The 24907-nt window shown below is 33.3% G+C and overlaps 1 protein-coding gene across 1 annotated transcript; it reads right to left on the reverse strand.

Moving 5' to 3' along the window:
• Positions 1-19617: 19617 nt before the first annotated feature.
• Positions 19618-24700, reverse strand: LOC113560322. Its single transcript, XM_026966108.1, has 2 exons — positions 24216-24700; positions 19618-21862 (listed from the first exon to the last, which is right to left on the reverse strand). The coding sequence occupies exons 1-2, from the start codon at positions 24401-24403 to the stop codon at positions 21118-21120; spliced, it is 933 nt and encodes a 310-aa protein (XP_026821909.1). The 5' UTR covers positions 24404-24700; the 3' UTR covers positions 19618-21117.
• Between the last annotated feature and the right edge of the window lie 207 nt (positions 24701-24907).

Consider the following 24907-nt stretch of genomic DNA (forward strand, 5'->3'; position numbering starts at 1 on the left):
GTTGACAAATGACGACGCGATCATCACATTCGATCGCTCGTGCCGTCAGGCATTCCAATATACCGTTTGCAAATCGACCCATATCTCCACATTCTCTTTCCAGTCCACACAATCCAATTGTCGCGTCGGCAACAGCATCTTACATTTTCTGGAGACCCACGTTCCATCTATAATCTATCCACGAATGACTATCCGTTATCCGATATCCACCTTTACTCCGACCGATTTAGTAATGCGGCACGTGCCTCGTCATGCAAGAACTAACAATTTCCATAGCGCAAATGAAATCGAAAGCTCAAAAAGATAATTACGCATTTACATATAGATGTCTACCGTGCAGCATGTCGAATTAGTATCGGGTAAATTACATTTTAAGAAAAAAACCACATCATTGTGACACCGATATTCACTTTTATTTTTATTGTTGCCGTAGATCACACCATATATATACTTACATAGGTACATTTATACAATATGTATTATACATGTATCTAATACGCACACGGGTCGTGCGATGGGGTTTACCTTGTGTCGGACGGCAACAATTTGACAGACGGCCTGCCTAAAGGACGTATATCCGTATTAGTCTACACACACAGTGACGCGCGTGTGTATGTGAACAAACATTTTAAAAGTTTCGCCGCCTAGTTTTCTTGGATTTTCGCAATACCGATCGGATCGTTATCGGTACACGACTCGTTTTCTCCGTCTACGTCGTCGTCAACGTATTATATTATGATAATTATTGTTATTATCAACGTCGTAATCAATTTCCAGTCGTCGAGAAAATAAAAAAAAATAAACGAACGGGCGACGAAAACCGCCGTCGCTCACCATGACGTCGTGTTGTCTATGCGTGTAGAGTGTATGTGTATGATGTGGTAACGTGTACATAGCGAAACAGATTTTGGAAAAATAAATATAAACGACGACGACAACGTCTTGTAAGTTTCATAATTTTCGTCCCATTATTCACAGACGGAAGATGAAATAAACGAGTTTCTCCTAGTCCCGTGTACTGCATACGACGCAGAAGAATGATCACATAATTTTATCGCTGGTCCTCCGTGCTCAGCCGGGGGAAACTCGTGTCTTATTCTTCCCGGGGAAACAGAAGAGTACGTTGCCGTACCGAGCGCGTCGCCCCAAAAATTACGACCAATGAATTATTCATTTCTCGACACGGAAAAAATTATATTCCACATAATACGCCGTCCATCATCCCGTATCGCGTGTAGGTATACATAAATATTGTATTATAAACACTCGGCGGTGCGCGCGTTATGTACGAGTCCGGCCCACGAGCGACTACCGTGCGCGACAAATAGTCCGACGACAACTGTGGTGACACCTCGGCCGGGCCGCCCGCCTTTCAACGGACGTGGACGTCCAACGGTGCGTCGTCACGCGCCCGATACGACACAAGAGTTGCACCGCACAAAAAAACAGCTTGCACCACAAATCAGTTTGATGTGTCATCATATGTTATATACATTTATACACGTAATATTTTCTTATTATATTTTACTTATCGCATGGAATAATATGTTAATGCGCGCGCACTCACATGACCGAGGTACAAACACGGTTATAGTTATTATCGTATACCCACGATACCGCGAACGCCGTCGTCGACGACGACGATATATAGTATAATATACTATAATAAATGACGTTGGTCCAAAAACGAATAAATATATATTTCGATAACATCTCCTCGCTCTCGCAAGCGTATTTTAATACATGTCTTTGTTTGTTTTCACGTTTAATCACATTCCCGTCGCCTTTGGTAAATAAAACATCGTAGGTACAGTTTTTGTTGAATGCGTAGAAATAAATATTATTAATTAAAATTTAAAATATTAATAGTTTTGCACAACCATAAAATATTTTTACTCTCAAAGCTATTATATCAAAATACAAGGTATACAACGAGACCGATTAATCGTTTTTTATGATAATTTGGAATGTTGACAACTAGTGTCACACATTATTCTTTAGAGTTATTACCATATAGAAAGATAATAATTAAGTTAAATATTATTATTACTTAAACTATCACTATTTTTATAGTGGGTAGTATTTGAACGCACCGCTTCAATGTTGTGGTCAAAAGCTCTCCAACTGTTAATAAAATATACTAATATAATATTCATAAGAAGTAAGAACTTATATAATGTAAAAATGGATCTACTTTAAGTAAATTGGAAACCATAATTTATAGTATATAACACGGATGGCCAACTTGCGGATCATAAGTCACATACGGTTCTCACCATTGTCAAATGCGGCTCATTTCTTATTTATAAAATCAAAATGGTTCTATTATTATTATTAATTTAAATTTTTTTGGTAAGAATTTAAAGACAATTATCAAATTACATAAAATATATCTATAAACATTTTGGCTCTTGCAGGTATCATTGTATTTATCCGTGTAGCCCTCAAACATTTTCATGATGGTCATCCTTGGTATATATGAAGGGATGATAGTACTTCTTATATTTAATACATGCAGAAAAAGAAATATAAAAACCAAATGAGAGTACGTGATTTATTCAAAAACTGCAAGAAACAAATATAATTACAGTTTATTATACTTATTATTAGTACATACAGTGGTGGTCAAACGGGGGGGGGGTGAGAGGGATAGATCCCCCCCATCCCCCATGACTTTTTTCTTTAATATTTATAACAATTATATTTATGTATATTATTTATTATTATTTAGTTGCTTATACAAAATATACGAGAATTACTCCGCTCGATGATTGTGAATATTCAATAACAATACACTCCTCAATTGTTATAAATAAAGTACCTACTAATTTACCTTAATTTAAAAAATTGATATCAGGCATAAGTGTTAAATACATAACCATAAATTATATTTTAATGATTAAGTATAGTGCATATTAAAAAATTAGCCACATCCCCCATAAGCATATAACAAAATCATTTGACCGCCACAGAGAACATAATAGCATAATAGATATATTTACAACATATTAGTGAATACTTTAAAAAAAAACAAAAAGTCACTATCGTGTATGTCAACTTAGTATTACATATTTTGGTTAAATCGAGTTGGTTTGTTTCTTTTAACGTTTTAAACATTCTGGAAGACCATTAACATCTCAAAATGATGAATTGTAACGAAAAATTATGAAATAACCACAGTTCTATTGATCCTAATTCAGGGAAAAACATAATTTTCTACTCGACCAAAAGCAGTTCACTAAATGAAGTTAAATATTAAAACTAAATAATAAAACACAACGTGTGTAAACTTTAAATACTTTTATACTTGTCCGATTAAGGCCATCTTTTTCACAGTATGGAATGAATCGAAGACTTGCGTAGGTACGACTGAATACTGCTTATTCTAAATAATGCTATCTTGACGACGCAGTTGCTTAAAAAAAAAAGAACAATACTCATAAGTCAATTCTAAACTAATCGTTCAAATTTTTATTTTTATACAAATTCAGAATATTAAATTTAAAATGTACGTTGACCTTCAAAAAATTAAAAACTTAAAAGATTATGATGATAAAAAGCATTATAAAATATAAATTCGTCATCAGTTTATCTGAAGATGAAAATGAAGACAATTTAAAATTAACAACTGCTCCGTTTGGGTTTGTGCCTAATATTTCGGTGGGAGCCTCAAACTATGGTACATACTTATAATTTAAATACAATAAGTATAATAGGTTATATACATGTATAAAATTTATTTTAATAACTAGCTTTCAATTAGCTGGTTTAGTATTTATGATTAGAACTGTAGATGGATTTGGAAATAAAACTCTGTCTAGTACTAGTAGTACAATGTGTGATGAATATTAATCCTAATAGTAATTCGATAAACCTAGCCCCCTTCGATAATAAATATAAAACAATCAGTATAAGTCAATAATATCGGAATTGCTCAGTCAGTGTTTATGGCTAATATTCCAGCGGGAACCTTCAAATATAGTATATATTTATAACTTAAATACAATAAATATACCTCAAATAGATACTACAAAAAAAGATACGACAAAATATTTATATTCATAAGTAATCCGTGGACTAAATATAATTTTAAATATTTTAAGTAAACATGTAATTGAGTCATAAATTGAACTCATTATTTATATTTTAATACTAATAAAAATACTAAGAAAATCAATATCGTTGTTGTTCACTTTTTCAGCATATACCATCAGAATAAGGCGAAATTATACATTATAAATTATACAATAAGGCATCTTAAACAAATATCATTAAAATATATGTTAACACATTTCGTTTAACTGAATGTACAAATAAATGGTTACTACCTTTATACCAAATATGCTTAAAAATGATTAATTGGTAGAATCAAAGGAATTACACTGGGCGCGACTAGTTTATTTTATTATTATTAAACGACTTCTTTTTACAAATAGCGTGTGCTTAATGTTTATTATCAAGGTTGATTAATAAAAAAATACATTCAATTAATCACTACGAGGTATTTATAAGAGAGTTTTAAACACTGATCTTAAAAGCAGTTTAATATAATGAAAAATGATTTTTATTAATTTATATTTTAGTTTAAAAAATAAACTAACTTAATGAAGAAGAACCAGACTTGATCATAGTTATAATTTTCTTAATTTCATTGCAAACATATTTACATAATGTAATAGTCTCTCCGAACTGCGAACTTTTACAAAGATTATCCGCACGTTAGTATTATATATTTATGTTTAAAAAATACTAACGCTATCATAAATGATGTATCCGTGTTATATACAATTTTTATTAGCTATAATATCGAGTATCATCTAGGCTATTTCATAGGCTTTTATTGATATTATCATTTTAAAATTAATGATACCTATGTAAATTATCACAACTTTAAAAGGCTTTTAAGTGTCCTCTTAATGGTTTTCTATATTTTTTATAAAAAATTATAACGGAAGAGTTCGGATTGCTAGTTTTCGTATACAGTGGATTCCGTTGAATATGGGTACGCCGGGACCAGCCCTGTTTGCCCACATTAAGCGGTTGTCCATAAAAACCGAAATTAGTTGAATTAATTATTTGCATTAGGATCAAACTATTTTGCACATTTTTCCCATATTAAACGGATGTCAATATTAACCCGTGCCTACATTAGGCGGAATCCGCTGTATTTACTATATTTTATCCACAAGCGTACATTACATAGTCATACTGTCAACAATAATCAATATAATATTTATGAATTTCTTCCATAACATAAATGTCGTTGTTAAAGTTTCCTTATACAAGTAAATTTAAAATTTCACTAAATATATACTTGCATGCTATTATATTATACTGTTATATAATATATATTATTCGTATTAGATTTCAAACGGATACCGTACCTCAACATACGTAGGTGCAATTTATGAAGATCAGCGGAGTGAAGTTAACCTTAACACTATGCGCACTGTTTGAGACATTTCGATCCTGCAGAATACCTATAAGATTAATGCCATCGTTAGATCCTGTAATTGCATAGAAAATGTACACTAGCAAAGATAGGCATATTATATTTTATCACATCAGCGGCGTCGGCGGTCGATGATTTATCATCATCGCGTTTATTACGAGTTATGACCTATGTGTGTTTTATCAATCATGTGGCGAGATGCGTCGGCAGCACCAAAACGGCAGTAATAACGACGCGCGTAATAAGCAGACGGGCGCACGCGCGTGCCAGTAGTAGAAAGAATAAAAAGTAAAAAATGAAACGCATTATGTGCTCTCTCTGCAATAATTGCCCGACCAAGACGCACGCGTCCGACCGAGCTCGCACACAAATGGCGTGTGCACGTATTTCCTCTTCATTTTTCGTCTGTCCAGTAATTACTACTGCCGCGCACACGATGATGATGAAAAAAAAATTATCCTCGGGCGAATAGAAAAAAACCGTGGGCATTGTACGTATATACTACATGTCGGCAGTATAGGTGCCTGCATAAAGTAGATAAGTGTACATAGTCGTCGACCCAGCCGTAAAATAAAAAAGCACCAATTGACCATCGCGAATTTATACAACCAAAAACTAGAAAAACTAATTTATAGACAGTATTGTATCCTAAAATATAATAACCATTCAACGTAAAAACTATCGTCTTAATTTACGCTAAAGGAGGAACGAGCGCATTGAATGACGATAGTCAAAAGATTTTTATTTCGCCGAGGTGAGGGATACCACATCACACCACCATATTATATTATATTAGAACACCGAACGCGTTTCGAATTCCACTCAGCACACCACACGGTTCAGCACCAAACACGAAGTCAAAAGGCTTACGACATTTTGCAAGCGCACTACAAGCAAAACCTGTGACAAAGAATTTATGCTTACGCGACACGAGCCGATGATACCAGCCCGAAGACGATTTAACGTCTGCACGACGGAATCTGGTCGCGCGCGTATAGTATATACTAGAGGTATACAATGATATCTCCAATGACAGCCTGAGGGGTGCGGGACGCATTATCCAACTAGCCACGGAAAGGTGATACTGGTGTCGTGATTGGAGAAAAGCATTTATATATACACAACTGGTCAAGTTTTGCATAATATTTGCAGTAAAAGTCGATACACGTTTACTCGGTTTGTCACAATCTGTCACACGGGCACGCATGCACGTACGGCGGCTTTCGCGTATATTTACTACTGCACAACGACTGTAAAAACCACTCGGCGTAAAAATAGAAAAAAATTATTACATAAATATCCGAGGACGTCACATAGACGGATCAGCGACTGTGGAGTCTAAAGAGACACGTTAAAAATAACATAAATAGCTCATAGCTGATGATCGTATCACTGATACGGGTAAAATGATCATTAAAAAAAAAAACAAAACTATACAATAATTACTTGTTCCATAATAATCAATGCGATTTGTATACCAATTTACATGCACGTCCTCGGCGATGGAATGCAACGGTTTTTGGAAAATGACAATTTTTTGATCATCACGCGTACGTTCTAGGTGAGCATTGCATTTTTCATATTATTTAAAATTCAACTTGCCGTGATATGTGCGCACGCCATCTTATCCGATCGTCTAACATATTTATTGTACAGGTACGTGTTTACAAGTCGTGAAAACAAAATAACTGCACCTGCTGGTGCGAATAAAATAAAATACGAACGCAATGACGCCCGACGACAGAGCGACGCCGCTAAGACGTCCGCAGGACAGCGTCAGAACCGGTGTGGATGAGGTGGCGGAGAAGGCGCCCGCAATCGTGTGTAATCAGACACCCTTCGCCGACGCCGACACCTCGTGCAATTAGTGTCGTTTAGCTCGCGCGTTTCGACAAACGAGACGTAATAATTTTACGCCGTCGTAACAGTGTAGCCTTCGCCGCCGCAGTCGGTGACGAGTAGACCATCTTTGATGACTGGGTAATTTTTTATCACAATATGGTGGGTATTAATGCCGCCGCAATAATTATCATTTCGGAGCCGAATTTGATGACAACAACGGTGAACTGCGAAATAACATTGAAAACATACTTGATGATAAAAATGATTTACAACCGTGTTACAAATCGACTAAATTTCTCCAAGCTAATTTTATTAAAAAATTATAATATTAAAATGGTTAATTTAACCAATAGCCAAAATAGATATATTTAGCCTCGAGCTCTATGAAATATTGTAAAAAATAAGTATCTTTAATTAGAAATGTTCTATTTTATTGCGCATTTTAGTTGCGTGTATTGTGTCACCTCTGGTATGATTCTTCTGCAACTGATAACCAGGTAACAGTGGTAACACGTATCATATTTTTATACAGAAACTGTATTGCGTGGTGTATTTGTTCACTTTACCAGCACTCTACATTATACAATACATAGTGAACTCCAACAAAGATTACCTTAGAACATTTAAGCAATTTTTTGTTAATGATTGAATTGAGTAACTAATTTTGAACAAAAATTAATTAATTATTATAATTGCAATATTAATAAATGATTGTATACACGTAATACGATACTCTAACAAAATAATGAACGTAAATATAAAAATAAAACGACAATAATAATAATAAAAAAATTTAATAATAATCTATGAATTGTTAGAAATAAACTTGTCGAGATAAAATTAAACGGGTATCTTTATTCCGTCAATTATTAAATTATTATTCGTAAACATGTATTGACCATAATATCAACTTGCAAAATTCGTGAGTAAAGGCAAAATCTCAACTTCCGTAGTAGATCCATCTAAGGTAAAAACTACTTCCCACGATAATCTTCTGTATAACACACAATACACAAACAGACACAAACAACGTAGATACTAATCCAGTTAGGTAACAAACAAATTATATTCAAAATTAAACATCACATTATAAGCAGTCGTTGATGCTGTTTTATGTTCAAATGGTCATTTTGCGACGCTTATGCAAAATAGATTAAACCTCAAATCACGTCATATTTATAAAATATAAAATATTAAAATACATTTAAAACAAAATGATGGACTTTAAAAACAATGGAAATTAAATATAATGACTGAAATTTGTTTAGAACTTAAAGCTAACGAACAAAACAAAGTAAGAAAATTAAATCCGAAAAACTATCAACGGTATTCAAAGCGCAGGCGGGGAAAATATCTAAAATCTTTTTTTTGATTTATTAATTAATATCTTTAACTTATTACAAAAACAAATCCAACAAATCCAAAAATACAAAATGATAAATAACAGTAACGTCTTTCAACCTGCATACAGTAAAAGTAGTTTCTGACTTTACCATCGATGCACGACGTTTGGCGGAAAACATTTCGATTATATGTACGTCTACGCGTGGTTTTATTGATACAACCGCCTTAAACCCACTCATCGTGTTTCGTTTGTAAGTATCTACAATAAAACCGTTTTTAACGAAGCCGCTACTACTGAGTGTGTACTTAGAGCGTATACAATTCATATTATAACAGTGGTACATATTCGTGTGAGCAGGGCTTCGTTTTAATTGTATTCAAAAACGATGACCGCCGACAAAGCGGTATAATATCGTAATGTAGACATTATACACCTACTGCACTATTGCAATGGAATGTTCATAAGTGCCAGATACAGAAGGTTAAATGCGATATCGATATCTAGGATATCTAGTGGTCATCAATTCCACAGCATAAAAACGATCCCTGTAGCTCAACAGGGGTTAATAGGTAACTGACATTTTTATTTTTCAATAGCTAAATAGGAATAAAAAATCTAAAATATAATTTGTATTAAATTTTAAGCAAAAGTACTAAATGTTTTTGTGGACCACATACAATATTTTAATCATAAATTATTTAAAGCCTGTAATAATAAGGATTTTAAGAAATATGATTTATTTTTTCTTATTAATTTCTTGCAAATAAGCTTCAATAATTTACATTTTACGAACTTGTTTCATAGAAAAAATTTTCGCATCTCGTGAAATAGTCAAATTTAAAAAAAAATGAATTTGGTAGATGAAAATTGCAATCATGTTGGAAGTAAAATCTTCAATTTAAAAAACTCAATTTTCAAAAGTTTTAACAAATGTCTATTTATTACAATTTATTTTTCTGGTATTCTTTCAAGCTATAGTTGGTAAAACTGCGAAGGGTAGAGATGTAATCGTTATTTCCTTAAAAATATGGTTGAAACCAATTGATTTTATTTTCCGTACTGTTATTATTGAGCATCACTACCACAATATGTGATAAGAAGTTACCTATACTCACCCCTTATAATAAAAAAAGTTGATTTGACTCAAACATTTTCTTTTTTTTTTTTTTAATATTTCTAGTGAAAAAAATATTGCTTGGATGCATAATAAAATAATCAAGTTGCACATTAACATATTAAACAATTAGTAAATGACAATAATATCGAAATTATAGCTATGGTCAAAAGTATTCCACAGACTACACGTAACTTAAACATTTTAAGTAAATATACAATTAAGTCATAAATTTAATTCATTATTTATATTATAATACAAATAAAACACATTCTTCACGGATAATACCTTCAGAAAAAGGCGAAATTATATATTACCATACAATATGATTGTGTTTAAAAAATATCTATTAGTCTGTAATGTCGAATACACTTTAAAACCACAGTAGGTGACTATATCAGTTGTCACCTCAATTCTCTGCAGTACAAAAATGACAAAATAGTTATAGACTGTAGTTCAAAAATGACATGATAATAATATAATGTTATATTGTTAAATAATTGTAAATAATACCAAAACTAGGATACATGGCGCAGCGACTGTGTGAGAGCAGTTCATTTAAAATTTTCAATTTTCAACAATACTTTCTTATTTGTGCATTGAATTTTTTTTAACCTAAAAATTCTCAAATAAATTTAATATGATAGAATTATTGTTTGATACGAATATTTTTTGATTGAATTTATATAATATTATAATACACAACAAGGTTTATAATGGTAGTTAGTCAAATAAAATGAAAATCCGAATGTAAATATAAAATCCAAACGAGTAGGAAAAAATCAACCACAACCCACAGTTTTAATAAAATCAGTTAGACGCACAATGAACTGAACAAAATATTTTTTTTAAATTATATTGAAAACATACTTTTATTACATGAGTTTTCTGCAATCATCTAAACCGGAAATGTACTCGTATCGAGTCGTATCAGGTGTTTGAGTAAAATGCTATAAAAATGACGATTGTAAAACCTGCTTACTACTTGTTGAACGCCGCACATTAACACCGATCTTACCTAATTGGGTTACTATAGTAAATACTAAGTTGAAATTTGATTAATCCGATACAATGCAATTTATGCGTCAGTATGCGTTTTATGGTCTGTTCTACAAACGCGTAAATAAGATAAATATTTTTTCCTCTTTCAGTCTGATAGAGTTATTATAGCTACCGCATTCAGTTATTTAAATAGTGAAAAAAGTGGGCAAGTGGGTATCGCTCTACTGTATAGTAGAGATGGAGAGTAGGTCACTGGTCACTATAATGGATGTGTTAAATTTGAATGCAATTATCATATCAATGTTTATCATATCATTGTATACGAAAAACGGTTCTGAACGGAGATGATTTGTCAGTCAAAGGTAATTAGTTGGATATATTATATTATTATTACCTATATTTAAATTGTAATATATCGTTATTTTACGCGATATCATAAAAAATTAAATTTTATACGCTCATAAAATTTTTTTATATTGACGCTGAAATTTTTTGTTACAGTCACTTAAAGGAATACTTATGGATAACCTTGTATTAGATTTTTGAACCTTAGGTATAAATTTAAAAAATGTTATGAGTTTTCAACTTTAAGATTTCTTGAACATTTTCGCGATTTTGATATATTCGTAAATATTTGAACTTCAAATCAATTTTTTTTTATCGGCATTTTAAGAAAAAGAACTTAAAAAAATTAAAAATTTAAATTGTCTATAAGTAGCTTATATTTAATCGTAAATAGATAACCATAATATAAACATTTGGTGAAAATTTTAAGTGTTTACAATGATTCGTTTTTGAGTTACAGCAAAATCAAAAGATCGATTTTGTCAAAAAGTGGTTATGCATAAAAATTCCTGTTTTTCCGTTATTTTTTCAAGGTTTTTTCTGACACTTTTTAAAATTACTGGACATTTTTTACTTTTGACCCCCCAATGTACCAACTAGATTAACTTTCCTATTCAAAGAGGGGCTGAAGTAAAAAATTGAAGCATTATTACTTCTCCAAAGCGTGATGACAGACACAAAAATAAAAAAAAAACAACCATCATTATAAAATCGATAGATTCATCACTCCGTTCGGAATCTAAAATGTAACATTCATGGCTCTGTTCATATTTATTCATAATGTCGATACAAAATGTTATCTCAGAACCTAGCTGAGAAAAAAGGTACATATAATAGGAATATTTTTATTCTAAATTTGTAATGAAAGCAGTACTAATGTAAACTTCACGCCTTAAACAAAATAAGATATTATAATATTATTACTTATAGTTCATCGAATGGCAGTAATTGAGATTTTAAAATCATCAAGTAGAGTACGGATTGAAATTTCCTTAAAAACCAAAAAAAAGTCATTTAAAAATAGTAAAATTAAATTAAATAAAAATGATTAAACAAAAAAGAATTTTTATTATTTAAATTTGCTGTGCATTCAAATTAATAATTGATTTTAATAGATTCACTAGTTATAAAAGCAAAAAAGGTATGCAAATGGGTATCATTCTGCTATACATTAGAGGGTCCACGATAATTTGTGTTCATTTTTAAAGCAGTTGAATTCCGGTTATAAAAAAACAACGATAAAATCTATACACCTATTTAATATAGCAATTTTAAAATAATACCTAGACACAAATATCACAGTAACGAAATGTGGTATAAAGGTACGTGACTAAAATAACAATTTTGGATACACGAGTATATATATTGAGATGTTTGAAAAGTAATAATAATAAAACAAGTTCTCAAATTTTCCAGTAGCTGAAAGGGACTACATTAAAGAAAAAGCATATTACATCTTATTTAGTAACAGCTGTATTTGGAGTGCTTGGGCCGTAAAACGGTAAAACTAAACGAATACTTACTTAATAGTCTATTATAGTAAAGTTAATTAATAATAGCTTGCAGAATTTTTACCAATTTTCAATATTGGACACAAAAAATGTGATTTACGATAACGACTCGTCACGGATCGAATGCATAGGTATCGACATTGTATTCGGTAGCGAGTAATAATGCCTCGTTTAATATTAGGTATATTCTTCGACCATAAATGTATTACATTTCTTGCCAGTTTTCATTTACAAGTCTTAGCACTATGCTGCCAATATATAATATACCTATTACATTATAATAAGCTTACTTAATCACCCGGTCGTGTTGGCGTTTGATAGCGGCGGTATTTTTTTATAGTTAGTATGCTGTACACTATAGGTACCTTATATTATCATATATTATAAATCTCCGCACATATTCGCCGATGTTTATTCTTTATTGTTTTTAATCATATTTCTACGGAAAACTCCGTTAATGTGGAAAATATATTATACTGAGAGGTCGTGTAGATCGTGTAATCAATTGTTGTTGATCGGATACTTACACGAGTCGAACTCGTTCGATTAGTTGAAAAAAAAAAATAATAATAAGTTATAGACGAATAAAATGTATATGCGAGTACACGACGACGACAATGTGACGGGTTTCGGTACACGATAAACAATGGCACTGGAGTAAAAACAATTCGAGATTTTTCTAGTCGGGTCTCAAAGCGTATTGTAAGAAGGTGGGAGAAAAATCTACTGGACGCTTTAGATGTAGGTATAATAAATTAAGACTATGTGGAATTTAAAACATCGTGTAATATACTCCGTTTCGCGGATAGAAAATATAAATTATTTCACGGTGAAAAATTGCGTTTGCTGAAATTATTACGTAATAACCAGTATTCAGACATTATATATTGGACACGCTGCTAATACAATGCACAATATACATAGGTTGAGATAATGCAGACGTTTACAATAATTTAAGAAATAAATACGTTAACGCCGACCAGTTTGGGAACCGAATTTATTTGCTTTACGATTTCGTTCCTTTTATACAACATCATATTATACAGTACGCTTGTAGTATCACTGTATATAACACTAACATACTCTCAACGGGTGGCGTAGACCAATATGGAACTATTATTCGATCTAACGTTATTTTTTCTAAGTGAACTGCGACTAAAAACGTCATCGATGAAACGTTGAAACTGAAACTGCCGATAATAAATATACATTATACATACACGAAAATTTACGAGAAACGCGTCGATGACAATAATCGCGGACGATTAGTTGTCACGGTTACGGTGTGTAACTATATGAATCGCGCGCTTTCATCGTCGTTATCCATGTCCACGCGGAAAGAATCGAAGACCCTCTCCTCTGGAGTGCTCTGCCGCCACTGGGCGGACGGACACATAGACTATTCTTTCAATACTGTCACGTCGTTAAACAAAAGATGTTCCTTACTGTAGCCCGTAGAGTGTAGGTAGCAGAAAAAGTGAATCTCGTACATACTATAAGAAGCGTGCAACGGGTAGCCGAATATATAGTGACTAATCGTAGGTGTAGTAATTATATAATAACGGTGTATAGAATAAAACGAAATCGTTTTTAATATACCTACTATATTATATCATAATTCGTAAAATTGTGCAAGGCGGCCGCCCGGCAGTTCTGTAGAGAACATTAATTACGTTTACATGATAATACAATATCATCTCACCGCTGCAGCCGTGAATCCGGTCGAATTTTTTTTTCCATTCCTACGGAGACCCTACCGCGCTACGCTTAATAAATAATAATCGATTTATCGTAAACGGGTGGCTGCCAGTACCTATGCGAGTACGTGTGTTTGTGAATGTATGTATCTGTGTGTGTGCGCGCGCCGCGCTTATGCACAAGTGGCATAAAGGACGAGAAAAAAGTTGTCCTATTACCACCGCACTAGCACTGTACTCTGCAGTGGCTTGAAAAGGTGTTAGAAAATTATAGCCCGCAGTCTGTGCGTGTGTAATAATTACCGGTGTATACGAGTGTGCCGCAAGTGTGCGCGTGTGCGAGAAAAAACTCATACGTTAATAAGAGACCCCGTCACGGCCAAAGTAAAGGGGTGATGGGTGGCGGGGTACGGAGAACGAGAAGAGAGGGCACTATAATACACGTACAAATATGATGTAATAAAATATATTATTATATTATTATGTGTACGGGCGGCCGATTGCGTGCGTACCCCCGCCGACCACTCGATACTCGATACGCCGATAAAAAATTAAAACGAAACGAAATAAATATCGATGTTAACCCGAACAACGGCGGAATGATTTATACCCAACAGTAGTAGTTGAGCGCACACACAGACGGCGGCAAACTACTTTGTCATTAGCTGCTAATGAATTTACTTTATTGCGTCCGGGCCGCGCACGATACATACATATATATATATATATATATATATATATATACATAAATATGTGTAACTATTTATTGCCCAATTATAAAGTCGAGGGAATCTTTTTTTTTTTTATTCCACTCCTGTTCTCGGCTCTTGAAAATATCATCTTCTCTGCAATAATAATAGTAATAAAACGAGATCCGATATCACCATTCTCGCGCGCGACTCATTTTATAATGAATAAGTCGGTAGCGGCGACGGATAAATGCAAACGTCATTGTGTGGAGGGGAAGCAGCGTGTTGTTATGGCTGCAAAAGAATACAATATTATATGTGTAAGTAGTAATAAAGGTCTTATTTATAGATAATGGAATATTATGGATTTCAAAATGACAGTGTCAAAACATTTTAAAATTAATTAATTTCACAGTTAAACTTTTTAACAGATATTAATTTTATAAAAAAAAAAAAAAAACTAAATGAGTTATATAGTAAAAAAATAATAATTTTTCAATATCAGCTATACAACAGTTTTAAATATAGGTGCCAACATATCACAACGTGTATACTAAATAACTCGAATGATAAAATCGATGATCCATTGATGAACAATTCGTGTCAAACGTACAACGTGTAATACAATTAACATTAACGATGTCCTCCGAGTGTTTTTTCCGATATCAATTTGTTGTATATAGTTTTATTTTTATGTTCTAAAAAGCTAAAAAGCGATTAATTACCTATCATTTTACTTACACGCAATGTCGAGGAAATGGATTAACTTCTAAGGCGAGTAAATAGATATTGATAATTATGATATTTGATATTGATTTGCAGTTATAATATTAAAAATTAACTTTCAAAACAACAAAAAAAAAAAACACAGCAGAGTCTAATTGTTTTAAAATGGGGCAATAAAATAAATCGAAATGAATCTCAAGACAAATCATTCGATTTACATACTTAACACAATTGATATGACGAAGACTTCGTGCATGCGAAAATCAAAATTGCAAAAACGGTCAAAAATGTATTGTTTTCAACTGTTTTAACATTAATTTTAAAATACTCATTCTAACAAAACTATTAAAATCAGTTGAAAAAATTAAAAACAACCTAAAAACTGACAGGTATTATTACTACTTTATACGATAGATCAAAATCAAAATTTACTTGTAAAATATTTGGTGGGCGATTTGAACAGATCTAATTATCAATTACTGATTATAGTTTAAACTTATATAATACATTAGATCATCATTGATATATCTACTCGTAAAATAGATTGATTAAATAATTTATATATTTATGCATGTGTTATAGTTTTTTGCATATGGTTATATTATATGGCTTCTATATAATTGTACACATATATAAAACCAAATTTAATCTTGTGCACGTATTACGTTTACACATCTGTAGAACATTTTATAATTTAACCAAATGGAAAATGTCGTGCACGAATACAATATCTACATTTTTTTAAATTTTTGTTTCCTGATTCCAATATATTAACAAATCATCAAATAGATATTAAGTAATTTATAAACTTGTTCTCAGCATCAGCTTGCCGATTGTTATGCACAAAGTACTAATAACAGTCAGGTTTGTTAAATATCAACTTACCATGCTATCAAAAATTAAAATAATTGTAATAACACAGACGGTCTATAAGATACAACGAAATTAAATATCTAGTAATCGTTTACAGTGCCTATATTTGAAACTCACTAGTTCGAACCATATGCATTTTTTATCGATAGTAATAAGATCTAATTATTGTTCGTTATAGGTACTAATTTACCACTGAACTAATTATATAGTCCAGCAAATAAAATTGAGACGAAAACAGACACATCAATTACCCAGTCATATCTTTATAATTAAAACCTTGTCCGTGCCAAATTTAAATGTTAATCGTCGTATTATGACTTGAATTACCACCGACCAGAAACAGTTTACGTTTTTTAATCACATATTATTTTCATCGTTACCAGCCAGCCCCTATTCTAAATGCGTAATATGAAAATATAAATGTGTAGTAGGTACCTCCTACGAATTTAAATATCATAAATTAAACTGAATAATACTTTTAGTCTTTATTTTTTTTTTTTTTTTTGTAAAATATAATTTAGTACACAAATTTTTTATAAAAATGTTTATGAATATACGAATTGTGAGAGTATAAAATATTACAGATATAGAAATTGCTCATAAACCACAGAAAAATTATATCGGTTACTACAGACGCCTCCCCCCCCAGCTGTATTTCTAAAAACTGATATTTTGTTAAAAAAAAACAAAATTACAAAAAAATATATACAAAAATATTTATTGATCTAATAGAAAAAATTATTGGGTTACCCATAGAAAATTGTATTCATCCAGTCTGAATTAATTTTCATTGACTGATGAATAAATCGAATATTAAAGGGAAAAAATCCTATAATACCAACTACACTTGCATATTATATTGTAAGACGTAACCATCACGTAGGTATAAATCACGAGCGTTCTACTCAAAAAACACCAAGTGAATTTTTATATTACATGTAACTACCTAATATAAAATTTAAATAGATTTTACCAGCTCTTTTATCGATTAAAAATTACATAAGTAAATATACTTGGTGGTGCGATAAATCAAAAGTAAATTGATAATATATAAAGTTCCGTAAAATCCAACAAGTCTGTTGAGCAGCTGTTATATTTATTTACTACTTTTTTGTCATGAAGGTATTTTATATATTATTACACTAATTTAGTCTTATTGATATACTACACACATATATAAAAGCCCGAACAACTGTAATTAGCTTAAACTTACGTTGAACCAACGAGTTTCTTGTTGACATAGTAATATATAGCCAGGTATACGTTTTGATCAAGTACAAAACGCACGTCTCATGTTGGATCACATAAAATATTTAAGACTTCCTAATTTTTCGCCGATCATCTTTCGACTGTACTTATTATTTTTTCATCTTCAATATTACGGCCCCAAGGCCGGCCGTGGCGACTATCGCTCGTGGCCACGTTACTCATGGTCGTTTTACTAACGACGCCCATCGCGCTCGCCTATTGGCCCGACCCATATACGCGCGACGGCGCCAGACGACGCTTTCTCCCCCCGCAGTCGCCGCCGCCCCTTTTTCCGATGTTTTGCGTACCAGGAGAGGGACTGGCGACCGACGACGACCACTTCCATAGTTGTCGTTCAAATTACACAACTGTAATAATCAATGTATATATTAATAAAATTCAAACACGGTACTCAACTATATACCTTTATGCTGATTGCAAATGTATAGATACTAAAAAAACTACACTAGTAGAACATTCAACATTTTAAATTTGAAAACTTTGAAAAACTACAGTTAATATCATTTTTACAAATCAAAATTGTTCTTTATAATATATTCTAATTGTTTTTACATTATGGAATGACTAAACAAAATGGTAATTAATTAATCGCTCCAATACACAAATTAAAGTATTGCGTAAATATTTATATACGTAATTTTATTAAAAATAGTAGAATATCAATAACAACATATTTTGTAATTATTTTATGCCATTGCTCATCCCACGCTCTAGACCAAAAGTCAAGACATACCACATAAAGAAATAATTTTAATTTAAAAGGAATGAAAAGCCTTTTAGGTTACACGATGTAACTACCTCTACTATCTATCTGATAATAGTTAATTAAAAATTGTATATTAACTATAACATTGTTTATTAACCAAAATCGTTTGATTAAAGCAACTAGAAAAATATCTTTTCATTAATCGTGTATACTCACAGAACCAGACTGTAGATTACAGTCCACTATCCTACATCGATTATCAAGCGACCCAAAAATTCTTCCCTAAGTCGGTTCAACATATATTTGTACACATAGACACATAGCATATCATTAAAGCACAACGAGACATTAATTCTGGACGAAGGTCAGATTATTATAATAAAATAATAACAATAACTGTAATAAATGATGACGATCCTTATAAGTTATAAGCTATGATCTGTCCGTGCAAGGTAGGGGGAAGTATTCGTTTTCCCTCTGCGTACGCAGCTAGTTTCGCAAATCGCGAAAGGTCACCTGTTTCGCGCGAAATTTTCACTACACTATGAGTGGTGGTAGGACGAGATATATAACACCATTACTATCATTTTATTCGTTATTATGATTCAACGTCCGTCGCCACAAAAGGTGTGATGATAACTTTCCGTCGAATATACCTACTACACAGTTTAACGCTCGTAGTATTGTAATTAATTGGTCACGCTTGGTAGTGAACAGAGAGGGGATGTATACCTAGAACCTGTCGGTTTCGTGCTCGGAGTGTGTAAATACCAAGCGGCGATTAATTACCCCGTCTGTCGTCGCCGTCGCCGGTTTTACATAATATCATCATATTGTACGGCGATGTAACCGAGCGAGATTTCCTCAGTTTTCTTCAAAACACTACATTTCATTATTGCGCGTTATTATACAGCGTGGATGACATTCGTCTTGCCAATACACTCGATTTTATTTACATGGGTAAAATAGAACACAAATCTATACACACATTATATTATATAATACGAATAATTTATTGAAAAATAATTATATGACAATAGTAAATCAATTTTATGTACAAGTATATATGATTTTAATTTACAAAACTTAACGTACAAATATATCATCTATTCGTGTATATATTATCTACAACATATAATATATAGTATAATTATAACACTAAACGACGTCATAACGCTAAAGGTAACAAAAAGACAATAGAAAAATAAACCAAAATACCCGTTTTTTAATTGGGTACAACACACGCAGGGAAAGTCATCGGTGTGCAATGTGAACTATCCAAAAAGTTAACGAAAAATAGGACAAATCGAAGTCGAATACAACACATATACGCGTGAACGCGAGAATAATATACTACGTGCATACGTCATCGTGAAGCTGTACATAACAAATGGTAAAAAAATAAAAAAGGTGTTGGATCTCTTAGTCTTGTATGTATATGTGTGTGCCGAGAATATAATGTAATAAAATATATTATCCTAAGCCAATATTTAAACGCGTCTGCGTGTACGTCAGTTATTATGTTTAGACTCGACGGGAGGTCGGATGAGTTGATTTTCTTATTCATCTGAGACAGATTGGCCATCAATATAAATCATCGACTGTAGAAACAAAATTGTTACGCGGAGATATCGCAAATACTACTTCCAATGCAATGTTTTTAAAAACGAACTATAATCAAAATGAACGCAAAATCGATCGAAACCCTAATCGTACAAGCCCGTCTATCATTATTATTTTTTTTTTTTCATCACACGTAAAAACAATGATAAATCGAAAAACAGAATTTGAGTTTTTTTTTTTTTTTAATCGCGATTATACGACGATATGCGTAAATATCGTTAAATATGGTTCCGAGACATGTATAAAGTATAAAATATTATGTTCAAGAAAGCCAAGGAAAGGATCTGAAGGGAAAAATAAGTATATTATACATTAAATATATATATATGTATAGAATAAATAATAACCAGTTTCACCAGTCGGATTTAAAAACGTTAGATCGGTTTTTATTATTATTATTATTATTATTCATCGAATGGGATAGACGTACACGTTTCATTTAAAACAAATAGAATAATTTACTTGGGAGCACACACGCACACACGATGTCATTACAGCGTGCGTAACAGATTTACTGGCAAGAGTATGGACGGGTCGTGGGGAGGGGTGGAGTTGTCGAAATCGACGGCCGCCACTACTTAATACGAGGGAACAGTATATCACAGTTGAAAATATATTCGAGAGAAAATCGAAGGGAAAACATTTATGCACGTTTACAGCTGACGGTCGACGCGTACATCAGCCGTGACGGGAGTAAGCGACGCATACGCACTATACAGACAGTTTAGGTATGTCTATCTACTCGTAAACAGGGTACGTCGAAACATAAAATATATATCACATTTTCTCGAGGGAAAAAAAATTTGACCCATTTTTCTCGCAAAATCCCACCGAGAGACGTACAAAAAAATTTACACACACCGAATACGTATGACACGTATGTCGTAAATATATATGGCACCTTGACGACACCCAATCGGGGTCTAGCTGAACTCCGTGCACGCGAAGTTGTCTTCGAACATGTACGGGTCGCCGTTGAAGTCGATTGGCGGCAGTGGGTGGTCGGCAAACGGCATGAACGCCGCCGCCACGTCCACCGGGAAGTCGGCGGACAGCAACGGTGACGGGAAGCCTACAACGTCGGTGGCCGACGTGGAGCACGACGACGGAGACAGCGAATAAGTGGTGACCGCGCCCGGCAAGTCCCGCAAGAACGCGGACGAATGATGGTGGTGATGGTGATCGGCGAGAAACCCGACGGTGGACGCGGCGGAAGAGCACTCGCTACCGCCGCCGCCGCCACCGCAGAGTAAATCAGACGCGTACTCGCTGAGCAGTGAGTCCACGTCGTCGGAAGTCGAAGGCGATAGACAGCAGCCAAGCGAGGCCAGATGGTCTGTTGTGATCGGCAGCGACACCAACGGCGACGACATTGCCGCCGTCCCGACGACTCCTCCGCCGCCGCCGCCGCCGCCGCCGCATACGGTGGTCGTAGCTGCGGCCGTGGTCGGAGACAGCGAAGACTGATGGGCACCGGGCGCCGTGGTCAGAAGGCCACTGAGCGCCGAGATATACTTCATGGCCAGCCGGAGCGTGGTGATCTTGGTCAGCTTCTCGTTGTGTGCGTCCACCGCCAGGTGTGGCACGGCACGGCGGAGCGCCTCGAACGCTTCGTTGATCTCGCGCATTCGGCTCCTCTCGCGCGCGTTCGCCGTCTTCCTTCGGTACCTGCCAAAAACCCGTGGATTATTACAATGACGACACGCGTATACCGCCACACGGCGAATGGGTGGTTTAAGCACCAGTTACAAGCATGTGACGTGATTAGAGATGTGTGGAATCACTATGTGGTGAATGATTAGGAACAACCTCAACCGGGGGTGGTACTGGCGTATGCTCCGGTTGACCACACCGTAAAAATTATCCGGTAAGAATGTTAACCAGTTACAAATGAAATGATTACGAACGGCGTTCGCGGTGTTAGTACACATTAAACGAATATAAAGTGCAGTTTACGAGTTCGAAATCTAGGTTTGTACTTTATATATTATCCCAAAATATTTGTTTTCAAACGGCTCAGTATGCTTGATATATACATAATTGTATTATATAGACGCCTAGTTTGTATTTTATTATGAAAAAATGTACATTGTTATTGATGAATAAGTTTCATGTAAAAATACCTAACTAATAACTAAGTCTTTACTTAAACATTATATTACTCTGTTTAAATTTTAATAATTTAATTTTAACTGTCTTATTTTTTAGATGTCTAGTGTAATTTACATATTGATTATCGGTTGGTAGTTGAATGTAGAGAAAATAATTTTTGGAAATCTTATTATTATGTTTAGCACTTTATACTGTTAAAACTATACAGGTACCGCCTGTTTACGATTTGCAACGATTTTTACATATATAAATGTGTTAAACATCTAATTAGACAATAAAAATTATTTTAATTCGTATTATGCATTTTTAAAGAGAAATATTAACATCATTTATTTAAGTCAGATTATCGTAATAATTACCATCGTCGTGTATATATTTAATACATGTTCTTATTTTCTAATGTTATTCAGGATGACTAGTAATATAAAACGACCGTGTTAATGTAGTGCATACCATCGGTGGTGTAGCATTTTTCACAGAAATCGAAAGTCAACATATTATTTTAAATAATAGTATACGAGTGACAAAGCATGTTCGAATATTTATTTTTGACAGGGCGTCGAAGTGGTGTTTTGTGTGTTTTAGGTTTTATAGACGACTAGGAATTTCTTACCGTGTTAACATTCGATTGTAAAGAAAAAACAAATTAAACATATATCGCTGCATCTTTAATATGCGCCCACCCTGAATCCGTTCAAACCAATATCCATAAATAACATTCCAAGGGCGTAACCCTAGCAAACCCAAAATCATATAAGATCACATTTCCTAACCTCGATAAATTAATTCATTCAATTAATACAAGACTCGAATTAAATAATTGTTAAAAATCAAGTCTATTAAAAAAAATTAATAATTATTATTATTATTGTTATCGAAAAATAGGTATGATAAAAACGGAAAGAAACGTTATTTTATTATTGCGACAGCTTAAACAAAGAACGATGTAACTACACAATAACGACGTTAAATCGATTTACAAACGATAAAAAACTTATGAGAATCCTAATTTAAGCATTATTACGGGCACTAGTACCTTGAGTACTCCTACAGTTGTAAATGTATATTCGATCTAATAATTCACCGCCCTCGGGCGCGGTGTTTCTTAATGTATTTAACGATTAGATATTCGATATAGGTCGAACTAAAAAAAGTTATGTAAGGAAATTTTAAACAATGTATAATTATCTAGGTACTTAATTAATTTAAATCTTTTTTTCACAAAATCTATACTTATTTATATTTTTTTATTAAAATAACTATACAAACTCAATTGAATTTAATAACTCGAAAAATTTATTTGAATAATTGATTGAGTTTCCCAACAAAAAATAATTCATAACAGGATATCACTCATGTATAAACCATAAAAATATTATTAAATATGCAAACATATTTCTATGCAAATATTTATTTTTATGACTCATTGAAAATACACAGATACGTCTAGGATGCTGCTAAAAAAAATGCAAGCATAATTATCCTTATTATTTATATTTATCGTCTTAACGGATTTTATAAAAAAAAAAAATGTAAGCATAAATATTTAATTTTAAATTTCAGTCACGTCAAAAAAAATTCTTACAATATTAAAAGTAATAAAAAAATACCTATTTAAATATTAAAAAAAACTATACTAAAAAAATGATTAGCTTTTTCAATTCTTTAAGCAAACTTCTTTGATGTAGACACTCAGAATAAACTTCACGCAAATTATCAATAAAAAAAAGTTATATGGTTGCTAAAACGAATCATGATATTTTTTTAAAGCTAAAAGATACCTTAACCGTTAGTCATGAAAAAATATGTTATCTTAACCCGGGCCAAAAAATTCGTATACTATACACACACAAAGATAAAAAATTGTCACGGACAAATATTTATTTGAAATAATAATAATACAACTTACCTGCTCAAAGGCTTGGGTTTTTGACGTCGTTTGGCGGACCGACCCCGAGTCGTGGGTTTCCAATTGTCTTCGTGATCCTCGTCGGGTTCTTCGCGTTTTAACGACGCCCTGGGTCGCAAAGAGTATTTTTCCTGTGCTTTTTCTGGTAACGGCGGCGCACTGTTGTTGTTCGCGTCGAACTCAGCCATTTTCACGGATATGCGTGAATCAAAAATAAAATAAACTTTTAACAACAATAATAATGAAAACCGTCTATATGTTATGCGGAAAAAAATCACTAATTCACTGCAAATGACAATCAAAATTCATCGCTGAACTTGTGTAAAGTGGATCGTTTGATCGTAAAAGTTAAGCGTCGTACACACCACTACAGACTCGCGGCAATGAGAACTCGCGCGTTGACGGCGTACGACGTCCGACTGACTGGTACAGCGTGGTGCCGGTCATTCAAGTCTCTCGTGTGAGGCTCCGGAGACAAGACTGCCGAGCAGCGGCAGCGGACCGATCTCTACCGGCCGTTCGAATGCTGCAGAGGGCACGCGCTCGTCAAGCCCCCCTCCTCTCATAGACGGAATATACGCCACCGCGCGTATAGGCTATTATAATAATAATAACAACAATAATAATACGCGCGCGCTGCCCCCGCGACACCCAAAAAAAAAAAAAATAATAATAATAAAAAACCGGACCCA

This window comes from Rhopalosiphum maidis, chromosome 1 (assembly GCF_003676215.2).
Source record: "Rhopalosiphum maidis isolate BTI-1 chromosome 1, ASM367621v3, whole genome shotgun sequence".
NCBI lineage: Eukaryota > Metazoa > Arthropoda > Insecta > Hemiptera > Aphididae > Rhopalosiphum > Rhopalosiphum maidis.